Genomic DNA, 26144 nt, shown 5'->3' on the forward strand with positions numbered 1-26144 from the left:
GATATCGTACACAGTCACCCGACTGAACGGAAGTGGCGGGGCAGAGACGTGGCGGAGCCGGGATTAGAACCCATGACCTCCCCACTCCCAGGCCCCGGGCTCCACCCGTTAGGCCGCGCTGCCCAGAGGGAATCCGAATCTCACCTTCATTCTGACCCGTCGCGGAGCGGAAGGGTGAGTTGAGGGTGGTTTCGTCCGCGACGTCCTCGGCTCGGAGCTTCTCCGTCCCGAGATCTTTATAAAGGTCCGAAGGGGAGAGACCCCTCCCCGCCTAGAGCCGGGGGTCCGCTCAACCGTCCGGACCGAGGAGCCGAGGGGCCGCTGACGCTCCTCCTCCTCCTCCTCACCCCAACCTCGCTTCTCTCCCGGCGGATCGATGACGAGGGCCGAAGCTGGAGTTCGGGGACGTAATGATAATAATTATCATCATTACAAGTAGGAGCCGCCAGGCCTAATAGCAGCCCTGGCATCGTTTCCTGCCCCCAAGAAGCTCATTCCCCTCACAGCAAAGGACCAATAATTCAGCTAATAATAATTAGTGATACTAATAGCATTTAAAAAGTTATGATAATTAGTAGGAGTAGTGAGAATAATAGCATTTGTTAAGCGCTTATCATCAGAGACCGTAAGCCCGTCAAACGGCAGGGACCGTCTCTATCTGTTGCCGACTCGTTCATTCCAAGCGCTTAGTCCAGTGCTCTGCACATAGTAAGCGCTCGATAAATACCATTGAATGAAAGAGAAGCGGCGCGGCTCAGCGGAAAGAGCCCGGGCTTGGGAGTCAGAGGTCATGGGGTCGAACTCTGACTCTGCCGCTTGTCAGCTGTGTGACCGTGGGCGAGTCACTTCACTTCTCTGGGCCTCAGTTCCCTCATCTGGAAAATGGGGAGGAAGACCGTGAGCCCCACGTGGGACAACCCGTTGACCCTGGACCTACCCCAGCGCTTAGAACAGTGCTCTGCACCTAGTAATCGCTTAACAATTACCGACATTATTATAATGATTGTTGTATTTGTTAAGCGCTTACTAATCGCCAAGCGCCGTTCTAAGCGCTGGGCAGATACAAGGTCAACAGGTTGTCCCGCGTGAGGCTCCCGGTCTTCATCCCCATTTTCCAGATGAGGTCACCGAGGCCCAGAGAGGTGAATAATACTAATAACGATGGCATTTGTTAAGCGCTCACTATGTGCCGAGCACCGTTCCAAGCGACGGGGGGGGATGCAAGGTGATCAGGTTGTCCCATGTGGGGCTCACACTTTTTAATCCCCATTTTCCAGATGAGGTCACTGAGGCCCAGAGAAGTGAAAGAACTCGGCCAAACTCACACGGCAGATAAGCGGCCGAGCCGGGATTCGAACCCACCACCTCTAACCCCCAAGCCCGGGCTCTTTCCGCTGAGCCGCGCCGCTTCTCTATCACCGATTGATAATATGTAGCGGGCTTGGGGGGGATAAGGACACTCTTGTAGAACCAAAGCCTGAAAGTTAACTTTACCGTAGCGGGATCGGGAAGAAAAGAAATGAACATTTGCTTCACGGAGGCTTTGGCAGGTACAAGCCCCGAATCCAAACCCAACGCTTTACGTCAAACTTGCCATTTTCAGCAGCATTTCACGCCAAGGAAGATGCGGCGGGGGGCAGGTAATCGACAGAGGAGTCAGCGTATTGACGATGGCGCTGTCAGCGGCAACCTCTAATCCGGGCTAATGACCCCGACGGAGATCTTCCAAAGGCCACTGGAGCTCAAACAGGTCACCGTTAGATCGCGACTCGGGTGTCCGAAGGGGAGAGGTGCCGGGAATAACAATAATAATAATGTTGGTATCTGTTAAGCGCCTACTAGGTGCCGAGCACTGTTCTAAGCGCTGGGGGAGATACAGGGTCATCGGGTTGTCCCACTGGGGGTTCACAGTCTTCATCCCCATTTTCCAGATGAGGTCACTGAGGCACCGAGAAGTGAAGTGACTTGGCCAGAGTCCCACAGCTGCAAGTGGCGGAGCCGGGATTTGAACCCGGGACCTCTGACTCCTCAGCCCGTGCTCTTTCCACTGAGCCACGCTGAAGCATCCTTGAATCAAACCAGTCAGTCAGTCGATTGGATTTATTGAGCGCTTACCGTGTGCAGAGCACTGGAATTGTTATAATAAGCGCTTACTATGTGCCGAGCACCGTTCTAGGCACTAGGGGAGATACAGGGTCATCAGGTCGCCCCACGTGAGACTCGCCGTCTTGATCCCCATTTGACAGATCCCCCGAGGCCCAGAGAAGTGAAGGGACTCGCCCACGGTCCCACAGCCGACAGGTGGCCGAGCTGGGATTCGAACCCACGACCTCTGACTCCCAAGCCCGGGCTCTTTCCGCTGAGCCGCGCTGCTTCTGAGCGCTTAGTACAGTGCTCTGCACATTGTAAGTGCTCAATAAATACTATGGAACGATTGACTAAGCGCTTGCCCGGCTTAGCGGCAAGAGCCCGGGCTTGGGAGCCGCAAGGTCATGGGTTCTAATCCCGGCTCTGCCGCTCGTCCGCTGGGGGACCCTGGGTGAGTCTCACTTCTCTGTGCCTCAGTTCCCTCATCTGTCAAATGGGGATGAAGACGGTGAGCCCCTCGTGGGACGACTTCATTACCCTTATATTTACCCTAGTGCTTAGAACAGTGGTTGGCACATAGTAAGGAAGGGCTTAACAAATACCATCATTATGATGATGATGATGATTATTACTAAGGCAGGGATACTCTTACAAACCAGAGGGGGAGGCAGACATTAGGAGAAATAAATCAATGACAGAGATGGACATCGGTGGTGCGGGGCCGGGGGCGGGGGGGAAATGAATGAAGGGAGCGAGTCGGGGCGAGGCAGAAGGGAGTGGGAGAAGAGGAAAAGCGGGGCTTAATCAAGGAAGGCCTGTTGGAGGAGGTGGGCCTTCGGTAAGGCTTCGAAGTGGGAGGAGAGGAATCGTCCGGGGGATCGGAGGCGGGTGGGAATTCCGGGCCGGAGGCGGGCCGGGGGCCGGGGGCCGGGGGCCGAGCCGGGCGAGCCGGAGGCCCGGGGAGGAGGTCGGCGGGAGAGGAGCGGGGCGGGCGAGGGAGGAGGACGGAAGGGACCGGAGGGAGGACGGGGCCGGGGGCCGGGGGGCTTTAAAGCCGACGGTGACCGGTTTTTGTCTGATGTGGAGGTGGACGGGCTGGAGGCTCCCCTCCGCCAAACTCCCTCTCTTCCCCTCTTCCAAGCCCTCCTGAGAGCTCACCTCCTCCGGGAGGCCTGCCCACACTGACCTTCCCCTTTTCCCTCTGCTCCCTCTCAGCTCCCCCTTCACCTCCCCTCAGCTAAGCCCCCTTTTCCCCCCTTTCCCTCCGCTCCTCCCCCTCTCCCTTCCCCTCCCCTCGGCGCTCTGCTCGTCCGCTCATTTGTATCTATTTTGATTACCCTATTTTGTTAACGAGATGTCCGTCCCCTCGATTCTATTTATTGCTATTGTTTTTGTCCATCCGTTTCCCCCGATTAGACTGTGAGCCCATCAGTGGGCAGGCATCGTCTCTAACTGTTGCCAAATTGTCCATTCCAGGCGCTTAGTCCAGTGCTCTGCACAGAGTAAGCGCTCAATAAATACCGTTGAATGAATGAATGACCGGGATGGTTCTGTAGAAAAATGATCCGGGCGGGACAGTAAGAGCTCAATAAATACAACCGATTGAGGGCCCTCCCTCGCTGAAGAAAACTCAAGCGGCCGCCGCGGCCCACGGCCGACACAAACGGCTGCCTCCGACGCCCCGTGGATCTGCTCTCATCAGGACGCGGCCTCGTTCCTTCCCTCCTTCGGTCGTATCTATCGAGCACTTACTCTGTGCGGAGCCCCGGATTAAGCGCTTGGGAGAGGCAAAGAGAACGATCACATTAATAATAATAACGTTGGTGTTCGTTAAGCGCTCACTATGCGCCGAACACCGTTCTAAGCGTCGGGGGAGATACAGGGTCATCGTGCCGTCCCACTTGGGGCTCAGGGTCTTCATCCCCATTTTCCAGAGGAGGTCACTGAGGCACCGAGAAGTCAAGTGACTCGCCCCGAGTCACCCAGCTGACGGGTGGCGGAGCCGGGATTAGAACCCACGACCTCTGACTCCCAAGCCCGGGCTCTTTCCACTGAGCCGCGGGAGGAGACGGGCTTCCACTACGCTTCCGTCCGCCGGCCGGGAAGAGGGAGGGACCCCCCCGGGCCAGACGGCGGATGCGGGCGCGGGGGTCGCTATCGGTGACGTTCCCACTAGAAAGATTCCGACGGCCACCGATCGATAGAAAAGTACCCATTTATTGAGAGGTAAGACAAGTGTATTTTACAGTACGCAACCGTTCGGACCGCATAAACTGTCTGTGACGCTCTTTAGAGGAACAGCGAGAGTTGGCGAATGACCATCTGTCAGGGGAAAGAGAAACACTCCCCTCACGTTTCTGTCACAGAAACTATATCCGAGCCGGGACGGAGAGGCTTGGCGCTTGACCTTTTCTTCGATCTCCACGAAAAGCCAGTCGAATCGGGCTTGAGGAGATGGGGGGGACGTCAGGGGAGCCTCACACGTCGCTTTTTTACAATTCTCCTCCCCCCGGAGAGCCACCTCGACGGCCTCTCACGGGACCGGAGAGACCGCAGCGGTTCCTCGGTTTCCCCGAGGCCGTCCCGTCCTTCCCGAGTCTCGCCCCCCCCCCCCACCGAGAGGAGCCCCGGAGAACGTAAGGCCTCTTCCCGGTGCCAGAACCATCCCGGGTTTGAAACCGGGGTGCCGGGAACGCCTCGGATTTTCCTTTTTAATCCCCGACAGCCCCCGGCCTTCGGAAGGGCAGACCGAACCCTTAACCGTCGCCCGCCTTTCCGGAGGTTTCGGATTTCCGCAGGTTTCGGATTTCCGCGGGTTTCCGCTCACCGGCCACGGGAAACACGGCAAACACGGCCGCGCGGGGTAGATCGGGTACGCTCTCCTCCGGCCGACGAGGCAGGCGGCACCGGAACATCCGCGTCTCCGGTCGCGAGTCCCAGGGGTTGAAGAAATACAGCGAGGGGAGTTGACCGGCGACACATCTCACCGTCTACCGGGCCGCGTTTCTTTTCCGTTCGGGCCGAGGGAGCGTTCTGGGCCTCTCCTCTAGATCCGGCCTGCCGCCGGAATACGGAGGAACGCTAGCCGCTCTCCGTCTCGCCCCCGGGGGTGCGCGGGTCGAGCGGCGCAGGTTTCCAACGTTACCGGTGGAAGAGAGGCCCGGGAGCGGAGCCGTTCCGACGGGAAGAGCGGATGACGGTCCCAGGGCGAGCGGGCCGGGAGTCCCTCCGGGCTCGGACACGGACCTCCTCCGCCCTTCCCCGAAGAGGCGGGCTGCGAGCCACAGGAACGGCGAGTGTCTTCACGCCGGCCGCGGCGGCGGAAGAGCATCCACTCCTCGTTGGCCTCCCTCGCCCTTTCCCGGCTCCACGAGGTGAGGCGTCCTAAAACGATCCCGGGAGGGGCGGGAGGCTCGGCCCGATCCTCCCCGGGGGAGGCTCCGGATCCGTCGCCGAGACCCTTCCGACGCCTCCCGGCTCGAACGGGGAACGTAGGAAACCGATAAGACAGGACGCGACGGTCGACTCGGAAGCGTACGTGAGATAGCCCTTCAAAATACGGTACGGTGGAAAATTCGCTTTCCCCACCCTTCGACGTGCCTCAGAAGTAAACGCGGCAATTACACCTTCGGGATCCTTTATTGACGGGGGGCCAGGCGCCCGTCCGGAAGGGGCGTCTCCCACCCCGATAAAAACACCACCGTCCCAACGAGGGCAACCGAAAAACGAGGAGGCCCCGGTCTGAGGGATCGGACGAGGCGGGCGCCGTCGACGGCCTCGGGAAGAGGCCGGGGCCGCCCCACGCTCTGTAACAGGTCACTCGGGGACACGAGCGGCCTCGTAACGTGGAGGTCACGCCCTAAAAACGGCTCTTCTCCTCGACCCGGCCCTCGGGATCCGTAACCCGCGGCCGAGGGTGAGCCCTCCCGGCGCTCGCGCCTGAACTCGCCACACGAGATTCCTCACAAAGACCCGAGTTTTCTTTCAGTCGCCTTTCCTTTCCCTCAAAAAAGGCGAAGAAAGGTTGATTCCTACAGGAAGACTTTCTGCATCTCCCTCGGCTCTCGTACGTTAAAACAGTGACCTACACCTCGCTTCGGGAGGCCTGACTCAATTCCCGGGAAATGTCGGGGAGGGGTGGGGGGGGGGGGCGGGGGGGGGGGGCGTTTCTTAAAAACGAATGCCTTTTGGCTCTTCCGCTCCTTCGGGACAAGGAGGGAAGGGATGGGGATCTACAGTTCCTTGGGGTTCGGTGCCCTGCGGGTGGGTCGGGGTGGGGGGGAGAAAATCAACCAAAGACCCAAACGGACGGTAGAAAACGCCTTCGGCGGCCTCGATGTCGACGTGGTCCCCTCCGGTCCGCGCGAGGGATCCCGGCCACATCCCCTCGGGGGGTCCCGTCCTCTTCGCGCCGGGAGGACCCGAGGGATTTTTAGGTTGACGGAAAGGAGCTACCGGGAAGGGGACGGGAAGGGCGGGGTGGGGGAGGATTGCATCTTGTGCCGAATCTTCTCCGGGAGGACTCGATAAATAACACCGTCGCGCGTCCGGCGGCTCTCGTCGTTATACCATGTTGTTGCTTTCGCCGACCTTATCCACGAGCTGCAGGGGGAGGAGGAGAGGGAGCGGGAAGGTGAGCGGGGCCGGCCGGGCCGACGGAAACGCAGCCTCCCGCCGACGCCTGGGGGCCCGGGAACGACCCCCCCCCCCCACCCCGCCCCGCCCGGGGCCTCCGGACGGATCCGGGATCGGGGAATTGGAGGTCTGACGGGACGGGGCCGCCGCGTGACGTGTTTCGGGGAGGGGGCGGATGGAGCAACACAAAGAAGCGACGGGGAAAAAAATCGATCGGAGACAAACACCCGGGGGGGGGGGGGGGGGGGGGGGAGGAGCTCGCACGTCGGGGACGCATGCGGTAACCGACCGACAAGGGGTGATTCCACTGACCATCGCTGTGGATTCTCCTCTGAGCCTATGTAGTCTTTGAACAAACAGATTTAAGATCAATCGATCGATCAAGCTCTAGGCGGGAAGCCGGTCGCGGGCGGGGAGCGCGTCTGTCTACTGTCGCGCTCTCCTCGCCCGAGCGCTCGCCAAATACGACCGAACGAATGGGTCGATCCGTCGTACTCACTGAGCGCTTGCTGCGGGCAGGGCGCCGTACTGAGCGCTCGGGAGAGGACAACACAACAACAAACCGACAGACTCCCTGCCCACAAGGACTAGCGCGGCTTAGGGGGCAGAGCCCGGACCTGGGTTCTAATCCCGGCTCGGCCGCTTGCCTACTCCGTGACCCCGAGCACGTCGCTTGACTTCTCTGGGCCTCGGTCCCCTCATCCGTAAAATGGGGATGAAGAGCGTGAGCCCCGTGTGGGACAGGGACCGCGGCCAACCTGACGGACCCTGTCTCTACCCCAGCGTTGAGAACAGCGCTTGGCACCTAGTAAGCGCGTACCAAGTACCATGATTCTGACGATTAAAGAGTCTCCCTCGACCAAGTTACGATACGGGAGTTAAGATCGACCGCCGGCCGGCAGGTTCAACTCCGAGTTGCGGGCTGGGCTCTTAGGCCGGGAGGGACGAGGAAACAAACGGGGATCGAACGCTCGTTTCACGGATGGGGAAACTGAGGCTCGGAGGTCGGGCGACTTGTTCGCGATCCCCCACCTCAGCTCATCTCTCGTTCAACCCGGGCGTCCAATCCGTCAACCTGTCGCATTCATACAATCATTCATTCGTTCAGCCGTATTTACTGGGCGCTCACTGTGTGCAGAGCACCGTACTAAGCGCTCGGAAGGTCACTCATCCTGGATGACTGCCTCGGTCTCCTCGCTGACCTCCCCGCCTCTCCCCGCCCCGGTCCACACTTCACTCTGCCGCGTGGCTCGGTGGAAAGAGCCCGGGCTTTGGAGTCGGAGGTCATGGGTTCCAATCCCGGCTCGGCCACTCGTCAGCTGGGTGACTGTGGGCGAGCCACTTCACTTCTCTGGGCCTCAGTGACCTCGTCTGGAAAATGGGGATGAAGACTGTGAGCCCCATGTGGGACAACTGATTCCCCCATGTCTACCCCAGCGCTTAGAAGAGTGCTCGGCACATAGTAAGCGCTCAACAAATACCAACATTATTATTATGGTCTTTCTACAGAAACGCTTCGGTCACGTCATCCCCTCCTCGAAAATCTCCGCCGGTTGCCCGTCCAGCTCCGCATCGAACAGAAACCGGTCACCGTCGGCTTTAAAGCCCCCCGGCCCCCGGCCCCCGTCCTCCCTCCGGTCCCTTCCGTCCTCCTCCCCGGCGGCCCGCCCGCCCCGCTCCTCTCGCGCTGACCTCCTCCCCGGGCCTCCGGCTCGCCCGGCTCGGCCCCCCGGGCCCCCGGCCCGCCTCCGGCCCGGAATTCCCTCCCGCCTCCGATCCCCCGGACGATTCCTCTCCCCCGTTTCCAAGCCCTACTGAAAGCCCACCTCCTCCGAGAGGCCTTCCCAGACTAAGCCGCCCTTTTCCTCACCTTCCGCTCCCTTCTGCATCAACCCTGCCTCGCTCTCCCCCGTCTCCCCGCCCCACACCACTTAGGTTAAAATCTGCCATTTTATCGGTGTAGAATGATGTCTGTTTATTTGTACCCGTGTCCGTCTCCCCCGCTCTAGACTGTGAGGTCACTGCGGGCAGGGACCGTCGCTCTCGGCTGCCGCGTTGTACTTTCCCAAGTGCTCAGTACAGCGCTCTGCAGTCGGTAAGTGCTCGGTACAACCGAATGAATGAACGAACCCGTCACCGAACCCGCTCGGTTCGACCTTGGCACGACATCGGCCAAACCCGCCCTTTCCTGCCACTCCAAATAATAATCGCGGGGGTCGTTAAGCACCAGCTACGGGCCGGGCACTGCGCTGAGCGCCGAGGCCCGCCGATCCGATCGCTTCTTTCCCGCCCTGACGACGGCCTCGGCCTCCTTGCTGACCTCCCCGCCTTCATTCGTCCAGTAGTATTTGCCGAGCGCTTACTACGGGCAGAGCACCGGACTAAGCGCTCGGAACGGCCAAGTCGGCAACAGATATTCATTCAATACTATTTATTCAACGGTATTTATCGAGCGCTTACCAGGTGCAGAGCACCGGACCGAGCGCTCGGAACGAACGAGTCGGCGACGGACAGAGACGGCCCCCGCCGTCCGACGGGCTCGCGGTCCGATCGGGGGAGACGGACGGACGAGGACGACGGCGACGGAGAGAGCGGAGGGGAAGGGCGTCTCGTAAAAACCGACGGCGGACTAAACAGAATCGAGGCGATGGACATTTCATTAACAAAATAAACAGGGTAACGGAAATATATACAGATGGAGACGGTCCCCGCCCTCTGACGGGCTTACGGTCTGATCGACGGGTCTCCAGTCTCTCCCCGCTCCAGTCCACGCTTCACTCTGCCGCCCGCGTGGTTTTTCTACAGAGGCGTTCGGCCCGTGCTTCCCCCTCCTCAAGCCCCTCCGGCGACTGCCCGTCCGCCTCTGCCTCCAACAGAAATTCCTCCGCCGGCGGCTTCAAAGCCTTCGATCCCCTGGCCCCCTCCTACCCGGCCTCGCTCCCCTCCGCCTCCGACCGGGCCCCGACCCCTCGCTCTCCTGACGTCCCCCTCCTCGCTGTACCTCAGTCCGACCCGTCCCACCACCACGCTTTCCCCCTCCATGGTCTCCGTGGCGCGCCCGCTAAGCGCCAGGCCCGGGGGAGATACCGTCAAACCCGGCTGGACGCCGTCCCCGTCCCCCCCCCCCCCGGGGCTCAGAGCCTTCGTCCCCGTTTTCCAGACGAGGTCGTTGAGGCCCCGAGAAGTCAAGTGACTCGAACGACGTGGTGACGCGGGAGACGAGCGGCGGAGCCGGGACTGGGATCTCCCCCTTTCCCCTCCATCCGAACGGCCGTCACGTTAATCCGAGCGCTCATCCCACTCCGCCCTGACGATCAGCGTGGCTCAGTGGAGGGAGCCCGGGCTTCGGAGTCAGGGGTCACGGGTTCGACTCCCGGCTCCGCCGCTTGGCGGCTGGGTGACCGTGGGCCAGTCGCTTCGCTTCTCCGGGCCTCAGTTCCCTCATCTGGAAAATGGGGACGAAGCCCGGGAGCCCCACGTGGGACCACCCGATGACCCCGTCTCTCCCCCAGCGCTCAGAACGGTGCTCTGCGCATAGCAAGCGCTTAACAAATCCCAACATTATTATTATTTCAGCCACGTTTCTCTTCTCCTCAAGAACCTCCGGGGGTTTTCCATCCACCTCGAACAGAAACTCGTCACCGTCGGCTTTAAAGCCGTCCGTCCCCTCGTCCCCTCCTCCCTCCCCTCCCGGCCCGCACGCTCCGCTCCTCGGCCGCCGCTCACCTCCTCCCCGGGCCTCCGGCTCGTCTATACCGACCCCCGGCCCCCGGCCCGCCTCTGGCCTGGAACTCCCTCCCTCCTCAAATCCCACAGACCATCGTAATAATGTCGGTATCTGTTGAGCGCTTACTATGCGCAGAGCACCGTCCTGAGCGCCGGGGGAGATCCAGGGTCATGGGGCTGTCCCACGTGGGGCTCTCGGTCTTCATCCCCGTTTTAGAGATGAGGGAACTGAGGCCCAGAGAAGCGAAGCGACTCGCCCACGGTCACACAGCCGCCAAGTGGCGGAGCCGGGATTCGAACCCGTGACCTCTGACTCCCAAGCCCGGGCTCTTTCCACTGAGCCGCGCTGCTCTATTACTACTACTACAGTTATTAGTATAACTGTGGAATTTGTTAAATGCTTACTATGTGCCAGGCTGCGCGCTGGGAGGGGGGGAGGGATACAATGTGGCTCAGTGGGAAGAGCCCGGGCTTTGGGGTCAGACGTCGGGAGTTCGAATCCCGGCTCTGCCACTTGGCGGCTGTGTGACCGTGGGCGAGTCACTTCACTTCCCCGGGCCTCGGTTCCCTCGTCCGTAAAATGGGGATGGAGACCGTGAGCCCCGCGTGGGACGACCTCATTCCCCTGTGTCTCCCCCAGCGCTCAGAACGGTGCTCTGCACACAGTAAGCGCTTAACAGATACCACCGTTATTATACAAGCAAATCAGGTTGGACAGTCCCTGTCCCGCACGGAGTTCACGGTCTTAGTCCCCGTTTTACAGATGAGGCAACTGAGGCACAGAGAAGCAAAGTGACTTGTCCAAGGCCACACAGCAAACAGAATCCACGACCTTCTGACTCCCAGGCCCGGGCTCTATCCGCTAGGCCACGCTGCCTCCATCTGTAAAGACATAATTTTGGAAAGAAAGCTAACAGGAGGGAGCCGGGGAGGAGGTGTAAAGCACCCCGAATTCCCAGGGAAGAGATGTCGTAGGATCCCCAGAGGGAAATAATCGAGAACAACTTGAAAGAGAGAGTTCAGGGTTCCTTACTTCATTGGTTTCACTGAAGACCGTGAGCCCGTCAAAGGGCGGGGACGGTCTCTATCTGTTCCCGATCTGTCCATTCCAGGCGCTTAGTCCGGGGCTCTGCACATAGTAAGCGCTCAGTAAATACGACTGAATGAATGGATGAAGCCGGTGACGCTCGCCACCGGGTTCGCGTCTCCCCCATCGTCGAAAAAAATCCCTCCCTGGACCCCGCGGCTCCCCTCCTGTCATCCCCCCCTCTCGCTCCCACCCTTCCTCTCCAATCTCCTTGCGCGAGTCGTCTCCATCCGGTGCCTCTCCTCCGCCCCCTCACCTCCACCGAAAGCGGCCTCTCCAAAGTCACCGGCGACCCGCTGCCTGCCGAATCCACCGGCCCCCGCCCCGTCCTCGTCCTCGACCGCCTTCCGCACCGTGGCCCTCCCCCTCCTCCCGGAAACGTTACGACGACGATGTGGGTATCTGTTAAGCGCTTACCAGGTGCCGAGCGCTGTTCTAGGCGCTGGGGTAGACACGGGGGAATCAGGCTGTCCCACGTGGGGCTCGCGGTCTTCATCCCCATTTGACAGATGTCCTACCTCGTCCGGGCCGCCCCCGGCCCCTCCCGGTCGTCCCCCTCCGTCCGCGGCCGCTCCTCTTCCGTCTCCTCCTCCGTCTCCCGCCCCGTCGCCTTGGGGGTCCCTCGGGGCCCGGCCCCGGGTCCATCTCCGTCCGCTCCCGCGGCTTCCGCCCCCGCCTCCACGCGGACGATTCCCAAACCTCTCCCTCTCCGGCCCCCGGCTCTCTCCCTCCCCGCCGTCTCGCGTCTCCTCCCGCCTTCACGACATCTCCGCTCGGCTGTCCCCCCGTCACCTCCAACTTGACACGTCCAAAAAACCGAGCTCCTCGTCTTCCCCCCCGTCCTTCCCTGAACTTTCCCATCCCCGTAGACGGCACCGCCGTCCTCCCTGTCTCACAAGCCCGTAACCTTCGCCTTACACTTGCCTCCTCTCTCTCATTCAAGCCGCGTATTCAATCCGTGGCTAAATCCTGTCGGTCCCACCTTCCCGACTTGGCTAAAATCCACCTTTTCCTCACCATCCAAACCGCTACCGCGTTAATCCGATCACTCACCTTATCCCGCCTGGATGACTCCCGCGGCCTCCTGGCCGACCTCCCCGCCTCCCGCCTCTCCCCGCTCCAATCCATACCCCGCTCCGCCGCCCGCGTCATTTTCCCACAAAAACGTTCGGTCCATCCCTCCTCCAGACCCTCCAGGGGTTGTCTATCCATTCATTCCTTCAACAGGATTCACCGGGCGCTTACCGCGTGCAGAGCACTGGACTAAGCGCTTGGAACGGACGAGTCGGTAACAGATAGAGACGGTCCCTGCCCTCTGACGGGCTCACGGCCTGATCGGGGGGGGAGACGGACGGACGAGAGCGATGGCGATAACATCCGCCTCCGCATCGAACAGAAACTCCTTTAGAGCGCTCAATCGTATTTATTGAGTGCTTTCTACGCGCAGAGCACTGGACTAAGCACTTGGGAGAGGACAGCAGAACCAGCCGACCCGCTCCCCATCCGGAGAAGCAGCGTGGCTTGACGGGAAGAGCCCGGGCTTGGGAGTCAGAGGACGTGGCTTCTAATCCCGCCTCCGCCACCGGTCTGCTGCGTGACCTGGCGCAGGCCACTTCGCTTCTCTGGGCCTCAGTTCCCTCGTCCGTCGAACGAGTATTAAGACGGTGAGCCCCATGCGGGACAACCTGCTTACCTTGGATCTCCCCCAGCGCTTAGAACAGTGCTTGGCACATAGGAGGCGCTTAGCAGGTACCATCATCATCAATAATGAGCTGACAGTCCAGAGGGGAAGACAGGGAGTGATACAAATAATATATCATTTCCAGATATGCACCCAAACGCCGTGGGGCTTGGGGGCGGGGGGAGTATCGACCGTCCAAAGGTCACAGATTCGAAGAGCTTCGGTGACTCGGAAGGAAGAGGGAGCCGGGGAGAAGAGGAGGGCCTCTCGGAGGAGACGTGATCTTAATAATCATAATGATAATGTTGGGATTTGTTAAGCGCTTACTATGTGCAGAGCACCGTTCTAGGCGCTGGGGGAGATCCGGGGTCATCAGGTCGTCCCCCGTGGGGCTCCCGGTCTTCATCCCCATTTTGCAGATGAGGTCACTGCGGCCCAGAGAGAAGGGAAGTGCCTCGCCCACAGTCCCACAGCTGACAAGGGGCAGAGCTGGGATTCGAACCCGTGACCTCTGACTCCCAAGCCCGGCCTCTTTCCGCTGAGCTACGCTGCTTCTCACGCCTACAGGGTAGACAGAGTCACGGCTTGCTGGAGTTCCGCCTGACCCCCTCCTCCCTCCCGTCCCTTGTCTCCTCCTCCCCGGCAGCCCGCACGCTCCGCTCCTCTCATAATGATGATGTTGGCATTCGTTAGGCGCTCACTATGTGCCGAGCACCGGGCTAAGCGCTGGGGGAGATACGGGGGTCATCGGGTTGTCCCACGCGGGGCTCACGGCTAATCCCCGTTTTACAGATGAGGTCACTGAGGCAAGTGAAGTGACTCGCCCACAGTCCCACCGCTGACCAGTGGCGGAGCGGGGATTCGAACTCACGACCTCGGACTCCCAAGCCCGGGCTCTTTCCGCCGAGCCACGCTCTCCCGCCAACCTCCTCCCCGGGCCTCCGTCTCGCCCTCCTCGACCCCCCCGGCCCCCGGCCCGCCCCCGGCCCGGGATTCCCACCCGCCTCCAATCCCGCGGGCGATTCCTCTCCCCCGGCTTCGGGGCCTTCCTGAAAGCCCCACCTCCTCCGAGAGGCCTTCCCTGACCGCGCCCTCCTCCCCTCTTCTCCCGCTCCCTCCCGCACCCTTTATGGCACCTGCGTTCGGACCGACACCCTTGAGACGTCCCACCCTCGGACCCGCGGGACGTCCGTGCGTTAAATCCGTAATATATTTATATTAAAGCTTGTTTCCATCCCTAAGACCGTAAGCCCCTGGCCGGCACGGAGCGTGGCTACCCATTCTTTCACACTGTCCCTTCCCGAGCGCCTACTTCAGGGCTAGGCACACAATAAGCAGCGCGGGCTCTGGAGTCGGAGGTCGTGGGTTCGAATCCCGGCTCGGCCACTCGTCAGCTGGGCGACTTGGGGCAAGTGGCTTCACTTCTCGGTGCCTCAGTTCCCTCATCTGTAAAATGGGGATGAAGACCGGGAGCCCCACGTGGGACGACCTGATGGCCCTTATCTCCCCCAGCGCTTAGAACGGTGCTCGGCGCATAGTAAGCGCTTAACAAATACCAACATCATCATCATTATTATTATTATTATTATTATTATTAACTGCTCCGTAAAGATGACCGACTGATTGCATGCATCCCAATCACCTCACGTCACGGAAGTAGCTGGACCTAGTGGGTAGAGGAGGGGCTTGGGGGGGGGGGGGGGGGTCGGGGTCCAGAAGGACCTGGGTTCTAATCCCCGCTCCGTCTTGGGCAAGTCACTCCGCTTTTCCGGGCCTCGGTTCCCTCATCTGCAAAACGGAGATGGGGACCGGGGGCCCCCCGCGGGACAGGGACCGTGGCCACCCCGACCGGCCCGGACCCACCGCGGGGCTCAGTCCAGTGCCTGGCACGTAGTAAGCGCTTAAAAACCATCACCGTCCTTGTCATCATCATCCCGCTTCCCCTCTTCACCCCCCCGCGCCCTCCCCTCCTCGGACCCCTTAACGAAATCACACCTCCTCCAGGAGGCCTTCCCCGGACGACTCCCTCTCCTTCCTGCCCGGCCCCTGCGCTTGGCTCCGTACCCTCCCTTCGCCCCGGCCCCGTCTCAAGACGGCCGGTCGACATTCACTACGTCGAAGTCATCGGCGCGCGTCCGTCGACGCCCGGCTTTTCGTGCGGAGGTTCGCGCTCCCGCCGGATCTCTATGGCGAAGCGGACCGGTCGGGCGCAGCGTATCGGGGCTGACCGTTTTCCGGCCGAACGCCACGGGGGAGACTACTCACTGATCTTATTCCGGGTAAATTCAAGAGCGATCCAAGGACGGGCACTCTCCTGATGAAGCCGATCACCACCGGAAAGAAGCCCCTGCGAAGACACGGAAACCCGCTCAAGATCTGCTTTCTCCCCACTCCACCCACGGGGCGACGGGATTAGCGGAAGGTGCTCGATGAGATCTGTAATTTCTCTTTATTTCTATCGGTGTCTGTCTCCCCCTCCGATCGGTAAGCCGGCCGGGGGCTGGGAACGCGTCTGTTCATCGGGTAGCATCTACTGAGCGCCTACTTATGTGCCGAGCACTGGGCGAAGCGCTTGGAACGGACCGTTCGGCAACAGACCCAGACCATCCCTGCCCAGTGACGGGCTCACAGTCCGTCGAAACAAGACAAAAACAAGACGACGTCGTCGCGGCGAACAGAATCAAGGGGACGGACACCTCGTTAACCCAACGGATTAGGTTGTACTCTCCCGAGCGGTTAGCGCAGCGCTCTGAAGGGAGCGGGCGCTCGATGAATACGACCCAACGGACGTACGAACAAGACCGTAATCGGCCCCGGAATTCACAAGCGGCCGGGGGCCCGCGCAACCAAAACCAATCCGCCGGAACCCCGGCTGTGGCGGTGGGGGAGAAGAGGAATCAGAGAATTCATTCATTCATTCATTCATTCATTCAACAGCATGGATTGAGCGCTTACTGTGGGCAGAGCACTGGACTGAGCGCTCGGAATGGACAAACCGCTGACAGATAAGAGACGGTCCCCGCCCTGTGACGGGCTTTACAGTCTAAACAACAAAGGATGGTTGTTCCCCTCCCTTTTGGATTATAAACCGGACTAGATGTAGCCCATTTGGAAGAGCCCGGGCTTGGGAGTCAGAGGTCATGGGTTCGAACTCCGACCCTGCCACCTGTCCGCTGTGTGACCGTGGGCAAGTCACTTCACTTCTCCGGGCCTCGGTGACCTCATCTGGAAAATGGGGATGAAAACCGTGAGCCCCACGGGGGGCAACCTGACGACCTCGTATCCCCCGGCGCTTAGAACGGCGCTCTGCACATAGTAAGCGCTTCACAAATACCACCGTTTCGTCTGGCCTAAACAGGGACTCGGTGGGGAAAGTGGGGAGGGAAGGTGTCCGTCACGTCGTCGGGTCGTGCTCTCGTTCATTCGACGGCACTTACTGAGCGCTCACTGGGCGCAGAGCACCGGACTGAACGCTTGGAGAGTACAACTGGGCAACAGAGAGAGACCATCCCTGCCCCGCAAGGGGCTCACGGTCTAGAAGGGGGGAGGCAGACAGCGAGGCGAGTAAACGGGCCTCGACGGCATCGATGTCGAGAAATAGAATTAGAGATCTATACACATCGTTACCGAAATGAAGAGAATAATAAACACGTACCTAGAGACACGAGGGCTGCGGGGCGGGGGGGCAGAAGGACAGAGTCGGGCCGACGGGGAGGAGGAGCGGAGGGAAAGGGAGGGCCGAGGGCGGGAAGGCCTCCCGGAGGAGGCGACCTCTCGGGGGGGCTCGGAAGGGGGGAAGAGAGCGAGTTCGGCGGAGGGGGGGAGGGAGGCCGTCCCGGGACCGAGGGAGGACGCGGGCCGGGGGGGGGTCGACGGCGGGCCGGGCGCGGACGGGGGACGGCGAGGGGGCGGGCGGCCGAGGAGCGGGGCGGGCGGGGTGGGCGGGGGAGAGAGACGAGGGAGGAGAGGGGGCGAGGGGACGGACGGCTTTGAAGCCAAGCGCTTAGTACAGGGTTCTGCACACAGTAAAAGCTCAACAAACACGATCGACCGAGGGACGCCCGATCCAAGACTCCAGATCTTCTCCGCTAAGAACATCCCTAAAGAGAGTGGGCGCTGTAAAGAGCCTCAGGGCGGGAACCAGAGCGACCGCCGTCTTCCGTTGGCTTCTACCCGAAGCCCGACATTGGGCGCGTTTTATCTATCCGAAAGCCTCTGGAGACACCCGGGCCAAAGCCCTCGGAGTTAAGCCGTCCTCTACCTTGATTCGCCAGTTGTGCCAGATATGTAAGCTCTTATCGGCCTCCAGATCAGTCCCACGAGGGGGAGGGGCTCCGCCCAACCCGATGACCCTGTACCGATAATCGGCATCATCCGTTCATTCCAAAGTATTTACCGGGCGCTGACCGCGCGCAGAGCACTGGACTAAGCGCCGGGAACGGACCATCCGGCGACAGACAGAGACCGTCCCCCGCCCGACGACGGGCTCACGGTCTAAACGGGGGAGCCGGACGGCGAGGCGAAACGGAATCATCATCGTCGTCGTCATCGTGGTATCTGTCGAGCGCTTACCGTGTGCCAAGCACCGTCCTAAGCACTGAGGGAGGTACGGGGTGATCGGGTCGTCCCCCGTGGGGCTCCCGGTCCTCATCCCCATTTGACGGATGAGGGAACTGAGGCCCGGAGAAGCGAGGCGACTCGCCCGCGGTCACCCAGCTGACAAGGGGCGGAGCCGGGATTCGAACCCGCCACCTCCGACTCCCAAGCCCGGGCTCTTTCCACTGAGCCAGGCCGCTTCTCCGCATCTACCCCGGTGCTTAGAATAACGACGACGATGGTATCCGTTAAGCGCTTACTATGTGCCAGGCGCCGTACGAAGCGCTGGCGTGGCTCAGTGGAAAGAGCCCGGGCTTGGGGGTCGGGGGTCACGAGTTCGAATCCCGGCTCGGCCGCCTGTCAGCTGTGTGACCGCGGGCGCGTCGCTTCGCTTCTCCGGGCCTCAGTTACCTCGTCTGTCAAATGGGGACGGAGACCGTGAGCCCCACGGGGGACGACCCGATTCCCCCGCGTCTCCCCCAGCGCTTAGAACGGTGCTCGGCACAGAGTGAGCGCTTAACGGATACCAACGTTATTATCACCGCCAAATCGGGTTGGCCGTGCTGCTGTGAGAGGCCGTGTGGCTTAAGTGGGTAGAACTCAGGCCTGGGAGTCAGAAGGACCTGGGTTCTAATCCCAGCTCCGCCACTTGTCCTGCTGTGTGACCTCGGGCGAGTCACTTCGCTGGGCCTCAGTACCCTCATCTGGGAAATGGGGATTAAGACTGAGAGCCTCAAGTGGGACAGGGATGGGGTCCAAACCTCATTAGCGTGTAATAAGAATAATAATAATAATAATGTTGGTATTTGTTGAGCGCTTACTGTGGGCCAAGCACCGTTCAAAGCACTGGGAAAAAGATACAAGGGAATCAAGTCGTCCCGCATGGGGTTCACGGGCTTCATTCCCATTTTATGGATGAGGGAACTGAGGCCCAGAGAATAATAATGTTGGTATTTGTTAAGCGCTTACTACAGGCCAAGCACCGTTCGAAGCATTGGGGTAGATACGGGGTCATCGGGTCGTCCCCTGTGGGGCTCCCAGTCTTCATCCCCCTTTTCCAGACAAGGGAACTGAGGCCCAGAGCAGCCAGGTGACTGGCCCACAGTCACCCAGCTGACAAGCGGCGGAGCCGGGATTCGAACCCATGACCTGCTGACTCCCAAACCCTGGCTCTTCCCACTAAGCCAGAGCTGGTACCTACCCAGCGCTCAGTACAGTAGTCGGTACAGCGCCTGGCACATGACAGGTACTTAACGTCTCTGTGCCTCAGTTCCCTCATCTGTAAAATGGGGGTGAAAACCGCGAGCCCCACGCGGGACAACCTGATGACCTCGTATCTCCCCCGGCGCTCAGAACAGCGCCTGGCGCATAGTAAGCGTGGCTCAGTGGCAAGAGCCCGGGCTTGGGAGTCAGAGGTCATGGGTTCGTATCCCGGCTCCGCCCCTTGTCAGCCGGGCGACCGCGGGCGAGTCGCTTCACTTCTCTGGGCCTCGGTTCCCTCATCTGGAAAATGGGGACGAAGACCGTGAGCCCCACGTGGGACGTCCCGATTCCCCTGTGTCTACCCCAGCGCTTAGAACAGGGCTCGGCACATAGTAAGCGCTTAACAAATACCAAACCCCCCCCCCCCCCCCAAAACCCCCATCATCATTCTTCTTCTTATTACTGAAGTACTTGGCCCCCGTAAACAGTTACGTACTAAGCGCTTACACACACACCCGAGAAGCTGACTGGGAACGCGTCGATCGCCGTCGCGTCCTCTCCCCGGCGTCTAGTACAGCGCTCCGCGCCCCCGCGAGGGCTCGATAAATGCGGCTCGACCAGCGCCGTTAAAAAAGAGAAAAAGCCGAGCCGACGAAGATGGGGGGGGGGGGGGGGGGGACGACGGGCCCGAAGAGCCTCGGGACTTTGAGAGAGGCCGCCTCACCTGAATAAGAGGAAGAATCCGTAAATTTCGAGGATCATCCCGATCAACGGCCAGCCCACGAGGACCACGAAGACGCCGCCGAGGAAGAAGCCCGTGGCTTTCATTTTGTGCTTCTGGAAGAAGAATCGGAAGGTCCGCTCTAAGCCGATGACGAAAGCCAAGCCGGCCACGAATAACACCTGGGAGGAAGCCAGAGGAAACTGAGTTCGGGAACGATGGGGATGAAGGGAAAAGTGGGGGGGGGGAGGCGGAAATCATGGAAAATGGGTGGGAGATACTCGGAAACCACGGAAAAATGGGTGGGAGATATTTGGAAATGGAGCAAAATGGGTGGGGGATACTCGGAAATCATGGAAAACGGGTGGGGGATACTCGGAAACCGTGGGAGAGATATACTCGGAAATCATGGAAAACGGGTGGGAGATATACTCGGAAATCATGGAAAACGGGTGGGAGATATACTCGGAAATCATGGAAAACGGGTGGGAGATATACTCGGAGACCACGGGAAAATGGGTGGGAGATACTCGGAAGCCACGGGAAATGGGTGGGAGAGATACTGGGAGACCATGGAAAAATGGGTGGGAGATACTCGGAGACCATGGAAAAATGGGTGGGAGATACTCGGGAACCATGGAAAAATGGGTGAGATACTCGGAGACCACGGAAAAATGGGAGATACTCGGAAACCACGGGAAATGGGTGGGGGATACTCGGAAATCACGGGAAATGGGTGGGAGAGATCCTCGGAAACGACGGAAAAATGGGTGGGAGATACTCGGAAATCATGGGAAATGGGTGGGGGAGATACTCGGAAACCACGGGAAATGGGTGGGAGAGGCTCGGAAACGACGGAAAAATGGGTGGGAGATACTCGGAAACCACGGGAAATGGGTGGGGGAGATACTCGGAAACCACGGGAAATGGGTGGGAGAGGCTCGGAAACCACGGGAAATGGGTGGGGGATACTCGGAAATCACGGGAAATGGGTGGGGGATACTCGGAAACCACGGGAAATGGGTGGGGGATGCTCGGAAATCATGCAAAAACGGGTGGGAGATACACGGGGGACACAGACGGGGCTGTCGGCTCCCCGAGGGGACGGTGTCTACGGCCTCGACCCCCCTCCTCTCCCCAGCGCTCAGCCCAGGGCTCTGCACGCAGCAGACGGGACGTTCCTCAAAGGCTGGGATCGTGTCTGCTAGAGAGGCCGCGTGGCTCAGCGGAGAGACCCCGGGCTTGGGGGTCAGAGGTCCCGGGTTCTAATCCCGGCTCCGCCGCCCGTCTGCCGTGTGACCTCGGGTGACCCGCTTCACTTCTCTGGGCCTCGGTTCCCTCATCTGGAAAATGGGGACGGAGACCGCGAGCCTCACGGGGGACAACCTGACCACCCCGTATCCCCCCCGGCGCTCAGAACGGTGCTCGGCACCCGGTGAGCGCCGGACAAATACCGACGTCGTTTATTATGACTAACTCTGCTGCTCTCTCCCCGGCGCTCGGTACGGTGCTCCGCACACAGTGGATTGGAAGTTCCTTGAGGGAGGGGGGGTCGTGCCTACCCATTTTTTTTTTTAAGGTACCTGTTAAGCGCTCACTACGCGTCACGCACCGTGCTAAGCACTGGGGGAGACTCGAGCTAACCGCACCGGACACGGCCCAACCTTCACGGCCGCTAAAATCCGCCCTCCCCTCTCCATCCCAACGGCTCCCGCGTCGAGCCGACCCGTCCCCCTCTCCCACCCGGCCGCCGGCCTCGGCCTCCTGGCCGACCTCCCCGCCTCCAGTCCACACTTCGCTCCGCCGCCCGCATCGTCTTCTACGAAAACGTTCAGTGCACGTCTCCCCGCTCTTCGAAAACCTCCAGGGGTTGCCCGTCGACCTCCCCACCAAACAGAAACTCCTCACTCTGGGCTTCGAGGCCGTCCGTCCCCCGGCCCCCTCCCACCTCTCCTCCCTCCTCCCTCTCCCCCGCCCACCCCGCCCGCCCCGCTCCCCCGCCGCCCGCCTCCTCGCCGTCCCCCGTCCTCGCCCGTCCCGCCGTCGACCCCCGGCCCGCGTCCTCCCTCCGTCCCGGGACGCCCTCCCTCCTCCGAACTCCCTCTCTTCCCCTCTTCCGAACCCTCCTGAGACCTCGCCTCCTCCGAGGAGCCTTCCCGCACCCGGCCCTCCCTTTCCCTCCGCTCAGCCCGGTGCCCGTTTCTCTGTATTATTTATTACCCCATTCATTTCGTTAATGAGGTGCCCGTCCCCCTTCATGCTATTTATCTCGACGATGTCTTGGTTCGTTCTGTTTCGTTTTGCCACCTGTCTCCCCCGATTAGACCGCGAGCCCGTCCCCGGGCGGGGACCGTCTCGCCCGAGAAGCGGCGCGGCTCCGTGGAAAGAGCCCGGGCTTGGGAGTCGGAGGTCACGGGTTCCAATCCCGGCTCCGCCCCTTGTCAGCCGGGCGACCGCGGGCGAGTCGCTTCGCTTCTCTGGGCCTCGGTTCCCTCATCCGGAAAATGGGGATGAAGACCGGGAGCCCCACGGGGGACCGCCCGGTTCCCCCGTGTCTCCCCCAGCGGTGCTTAGAACGGTGCTCGGCGCACAGTGAGCGCTTAACGGATACCAACATTATTGAGAAGCAGCGTGGCGCAGTGGAAAGAGCACGGGCTTTGGAGTCAGGGCTCATGAGTTCGAATCCCAGCTCTGCCACTTGTCGGCTGTGTGACTGTGGGCGAGTCACTTCACTTCTCTGTGCCTCAGTTCCCTCGTCTGTAAAATGGGGATTAAGACCGTGAGCCCCACGTGGGACCGCCTGGTTCCCCTGTGTTTACCCCAGCGCTTAGAACAGTGCTCTGCACATAGTAAGCGCTTAACAAATACCAAATACCAACATTATTATTATCTGTGGCCCAACTGTCCGTCCCAAGCGCTTAGTCCAGTGCTCCGCGCATAGTGAGCGCTCGATGAATACGACCGAAACGAACGGAGGACGCAGCCCGAGGCAGCGGCCCCAGCACTCCAGGTTCCCGGTGGGCGTCCGAGGGGCAGGCCCGGGGGCGGCCGGAGCTTTTCTCCGGGCTTCCCGGCCACCTAAACGGGAGACTCACGTTGCCGATGGCCAGAAGCGCTTTGTCGAAAAAGAGGATCATTCCAAAGAAGAGGAAAAACACCCCGAAGCCCGTCAGTCCCATGCCGATCTCTGCAAGAGAAGAGAAGAGAAGAGAAGAGAAGAGAAGAGAAGAGAAGGGGGTTACTGGCCGTAGGGGAGTTGTTCGCGTTCAATCCTATTTAATGACGTTGGTATCCGTTAAGCGCTCACTCTGTGCCGAGCCCTGTTCTAAGCGCTGGGGGAGACACGGGGGAATCAGGTGGGCCCACGTGGGGCTCGCGGTCTTCATCCCCATTGGACAGACGAGGGAACTGAGGCAGCGAGAAGCGAAGCGACTTGCCCGAAGCCGGGACTCGAACCCATGACCTCTGACCCCAAAGCCCGGGCTCTTGCCGCTGAGCCGCGCTGCTTCTCGTAGGATGTTCAATCCTATTTACTGATGTTGGCATCTGTGAAGCGCTCGCTGTGTGCCGAGCACTGTCCTAAGCGCCGGGGGAGATACGGGGTCATCAGGTGGGCCCACGGGAGGCTCCCGCTCTTCTTCCCCCTTTTCCAGATGAGGGAACCGAGGCCCCGAGAAGTGAAGGGACCTGCCCACGGTCACACAGCTGACGAGCGGTGGATAAATAAATAGCCCGACACTGGGCTGGGACGGTCCCTACCTGTGGCTGAACAGTTCATTCCAAGCGCTCAGTACAGTGCTCCGCACAGAGTACGCGCTCAATGAATACCACTGGATGAATGGATAGAGAAGCAGCGCGGCTCAGTGGCAAGAGCCCGGGCTTGGGAGTCGGCGGCCGCGGGTTCGAATCCCGACCCCGCCGCTTATCAGCCGTGGGACCTTGGGCGAGTCGCTTCCCTTCTCTGGGCCTCGGTTCCCTCGTCTGGAAGACGGGGACCAAGACCGGGAGCCCCACGGGGGACGACCCGGTTCCCCCGTGTCTCCCCCGGCGCTCAGAACGGTGCTCGGCACACGGTGAGCGCTTAACAGATACCAGCATCATCCTCCGTAAGCGGCCGACCCGGGAGGATGAAGGGAGCGGGGCGGCGCCGAAGAGGAGGAGAGGAGGGCGCGGTCCGGGAAGGCTTCTCGGAGGAGGCGGGCCTTCTTAGAACAGCATCCGCCACACGGGGGGGCGCTGAGATGGGCGCCGCCCTTAGCAAACTACGTCCCGAGGATCAACTGCCATTTCTCCGCGTCCGCCTCCCTTTTCTCATGGGAGAAACGGGGAGGGAATCGCTGCCCTCCCTCCCCCTCGGGCGGCCGGCCCCATCGGGGGTAGGGATTAATAATAATAACGATAATAATAATGATAACGTTGGTATCTGTTAAGCGCCTACTACGTGCCGAGCACCGTTCTAAGCGCCGGGGGAGATCCGGGGTCGTCGGGTGGTCCCACGTGAGGCTCCCGGTCTTCATCCCCATTTGACAGATGAGGGATGTACCGAGGCCCAGAGAAGGGAAGTGATTCGCCCGCGGTCCCACAGCTGACGGGTGGCGGAGCCGGGATTCGAACCCGCGACCTCCGACTCCCAAGGCCGGGCTCTTTCCACTGAGCCGCGCCGCTTCCCTAATGTTGCCGTCTGTGAGGCGCTCACCATGTGCCGAGCACCGTTCTAAGCGCCGGGGCGGGCACAGGGTGATCAGGTCGTCCCCCGTGGGGCTCACAGTTCTAATCTCCATTTTCCAGACGGGGAGACTGAGGCACCGAGAAGTGAAGTGACCCGCCCACGGTCACCCGGCTGACGGGTGGCGGCGGCGGGATTCGAACCCAGGACCCCGGACTCCCTAGCCCGGGCTCTTTCCGCCGAGCCGCGCTGCTTCTCGACATCCCTGCCCCACGACGGGCTCCGAGTCAGACTGGGCTGGTCTCTGTTGCCGGACTGTCCGTTCCAAGCGCTCAGTCCAGTGCTCCGCACCCAGTAAGCGCTCAATAAATACCACAGAGCGCTTTTATTGAGAAGCAGCGCGGCTCAGTGGAAAGAGCATGGGCTTTGGAGTCAGAGGTCACGAGTTCGAATCCCGGCTCTGCCACTTGTCGGCCGGGTGACCGTGGGCGGGTCGCTTCGCTTCCCTGGGCCTCGGTTCCCTCGTCTGTCGAATGGGGACGAAGACCGGGAGCCCCACGCGGGACGACCCGATTCCCCCGCGTCCCCCCCGGCGCTTAGAACGGTGCTCGGCACAGAGTGAGCGCTTAACGGATAGCGACGTTATCATTATTAAAATACAATTATTATCATTGCGCACCCCAGGGCTTAGCAGAGCGTCTGCCACATCAGCCCAGAGTAAGCGCTTAATCAATACCCTCATTATCATGACCGCCCTCCCCAGCGCTTAGCGCAGCGTCTGCCACATCAGCACAGAGTAAGCGCTTAGCCAATTGCCCCTCCCTTATTATCATTAGGGTAATTACCCAGCCATACTCATTATAATGATGGACCCTCCCGCCCCCCCACCCCCGGCCCCGACCCCAACGCTTAGCACAGTGTCCACCCCTTAGTAGGCGCTCAGCAAACCCCCCCTCATCCTCCTGATGATGGACCCCCGACCTGAGCGCTTAGCACAGTGTCCACCCCTTAGTGAGCGCTCAGCAGACCCCCTCCTCATCCTCCTGATGATGGACCCCCCCATCCTGAGCGCTTAGCACAGTGTCCACTCCTTAGTAGGCGCTCAGCAAACCCCCTCCTCATCCTCCTGATGATGGACCCCTGTCCTTAGCGCTTAGTACAGTGTCCACCCCTTAGTGAGCGCTCAGCAAACCCCCTCCTCATCCTCCTGATGATGGACCCCCCCATCCTGAGCGCTTAGCACAGTGTCCACTCCTTAGTAGGCGCTCAGCAAACCCCCTCCTCATCCTCCTGATGATGGACCCCCCCCGACCTGAGCGCTTAGCACAGTGTCCACCCCATAGTAGGCGCTCAGCAAACCCCCTCCTCATCCTCCTGATGATGGACCCCCCCCGACCTGAGCGCTCAGCACGGCGCCCGCTGTCCCGAGAGGCGCTTAAACAATCACCCCAAGGCCGGGCCCCTCCCCCCCCCCGCCCCCCGCCCGGGAGCCGAGCGCTTAGCGCAGTGCGTGAGCCGCTTACTCTGGCTGTCGGTGAGGGAGATCATGGTGGCGGCGGCGGGGGGGGGGAGGGGAGGCGCGGGGGCGGCGCGGGGGCTGCGCGGGGGCTGCGGCCGCCACGTCTTCCGGAAGGGGGGGAGGGACGACGGGGAGAGACGGAGAACCACACCGCCCCCCCTCCAACGCCGCCGCCCATTGGCCCGCGCCCGCACCGACGCCGCCCAATGGGGAGCCGCCTTC

At 61.0% G+C, this 26144-nt stretch overlaps 1 protein-coding gene across 3 annotated transcripts; it reads right to left on the minus strand.

Annotated features, from left to right (window-relative positions):
- Window positions 1-6266: 6266 nt before the first annotated feature.
- On the minus strand, window positions 6267-25972 carry GOLT1B (golgi transport 1B). Of its 3 annotated transcripts, XM_029058187.2 has the most exons (5): window positions 25927-25972; window positions 22833-22924; window positions 19741-19919; window positions 15483-15564; window positions 6560-6690 (listed from the first exon to the last, which is right to left on the minus strand). In XM_029058187.2, exons 1-5 carry the CDS (start codon window positions 25949-25951, stop codon window positions 6652-6654), a joined length of 417 nt encoding a protein of 138 aa, XP_028914020.1. In that variant the 5' UTR covers window positions 25952-25972; the 3' UTR covers window positions 6560-6651. The 3 variants fall into 3 exon arrangements, with proteins under 3 accessions (XP_039767188.1, XP_039767187.1, XP_028914020.1); XM_039911254.1 differs by lacking the exon at window positions 15483-15564 and having other exon boundaries at window positions 6267-6690; window positions 19741-19853; XM_039911253.1 differs by lacking the exon at window positions 15483-15564 and having other exon boundaries at window positions 6267-6690.
- Window positions 25973-26144: the final 172 nt, after the last annotated feature.

The sequence above is a fragment of the Ornithorhynchus anatinus genome, chromosome 2 (assembly GCF_004115215.2).
Source record: "Ornithorhynchus anatinus isolate Pmale09 chromosome 2, mOrnAna1.pri.v4, whole genome shotgun sequence".
Taxonomy (NCBI): Eukaryota; Metazoa; Chordata; class Mammalia; order Monotremata; family Ornithorhynchidae; genus Ornithorhynchus; species Ornithorhynchus anatinus.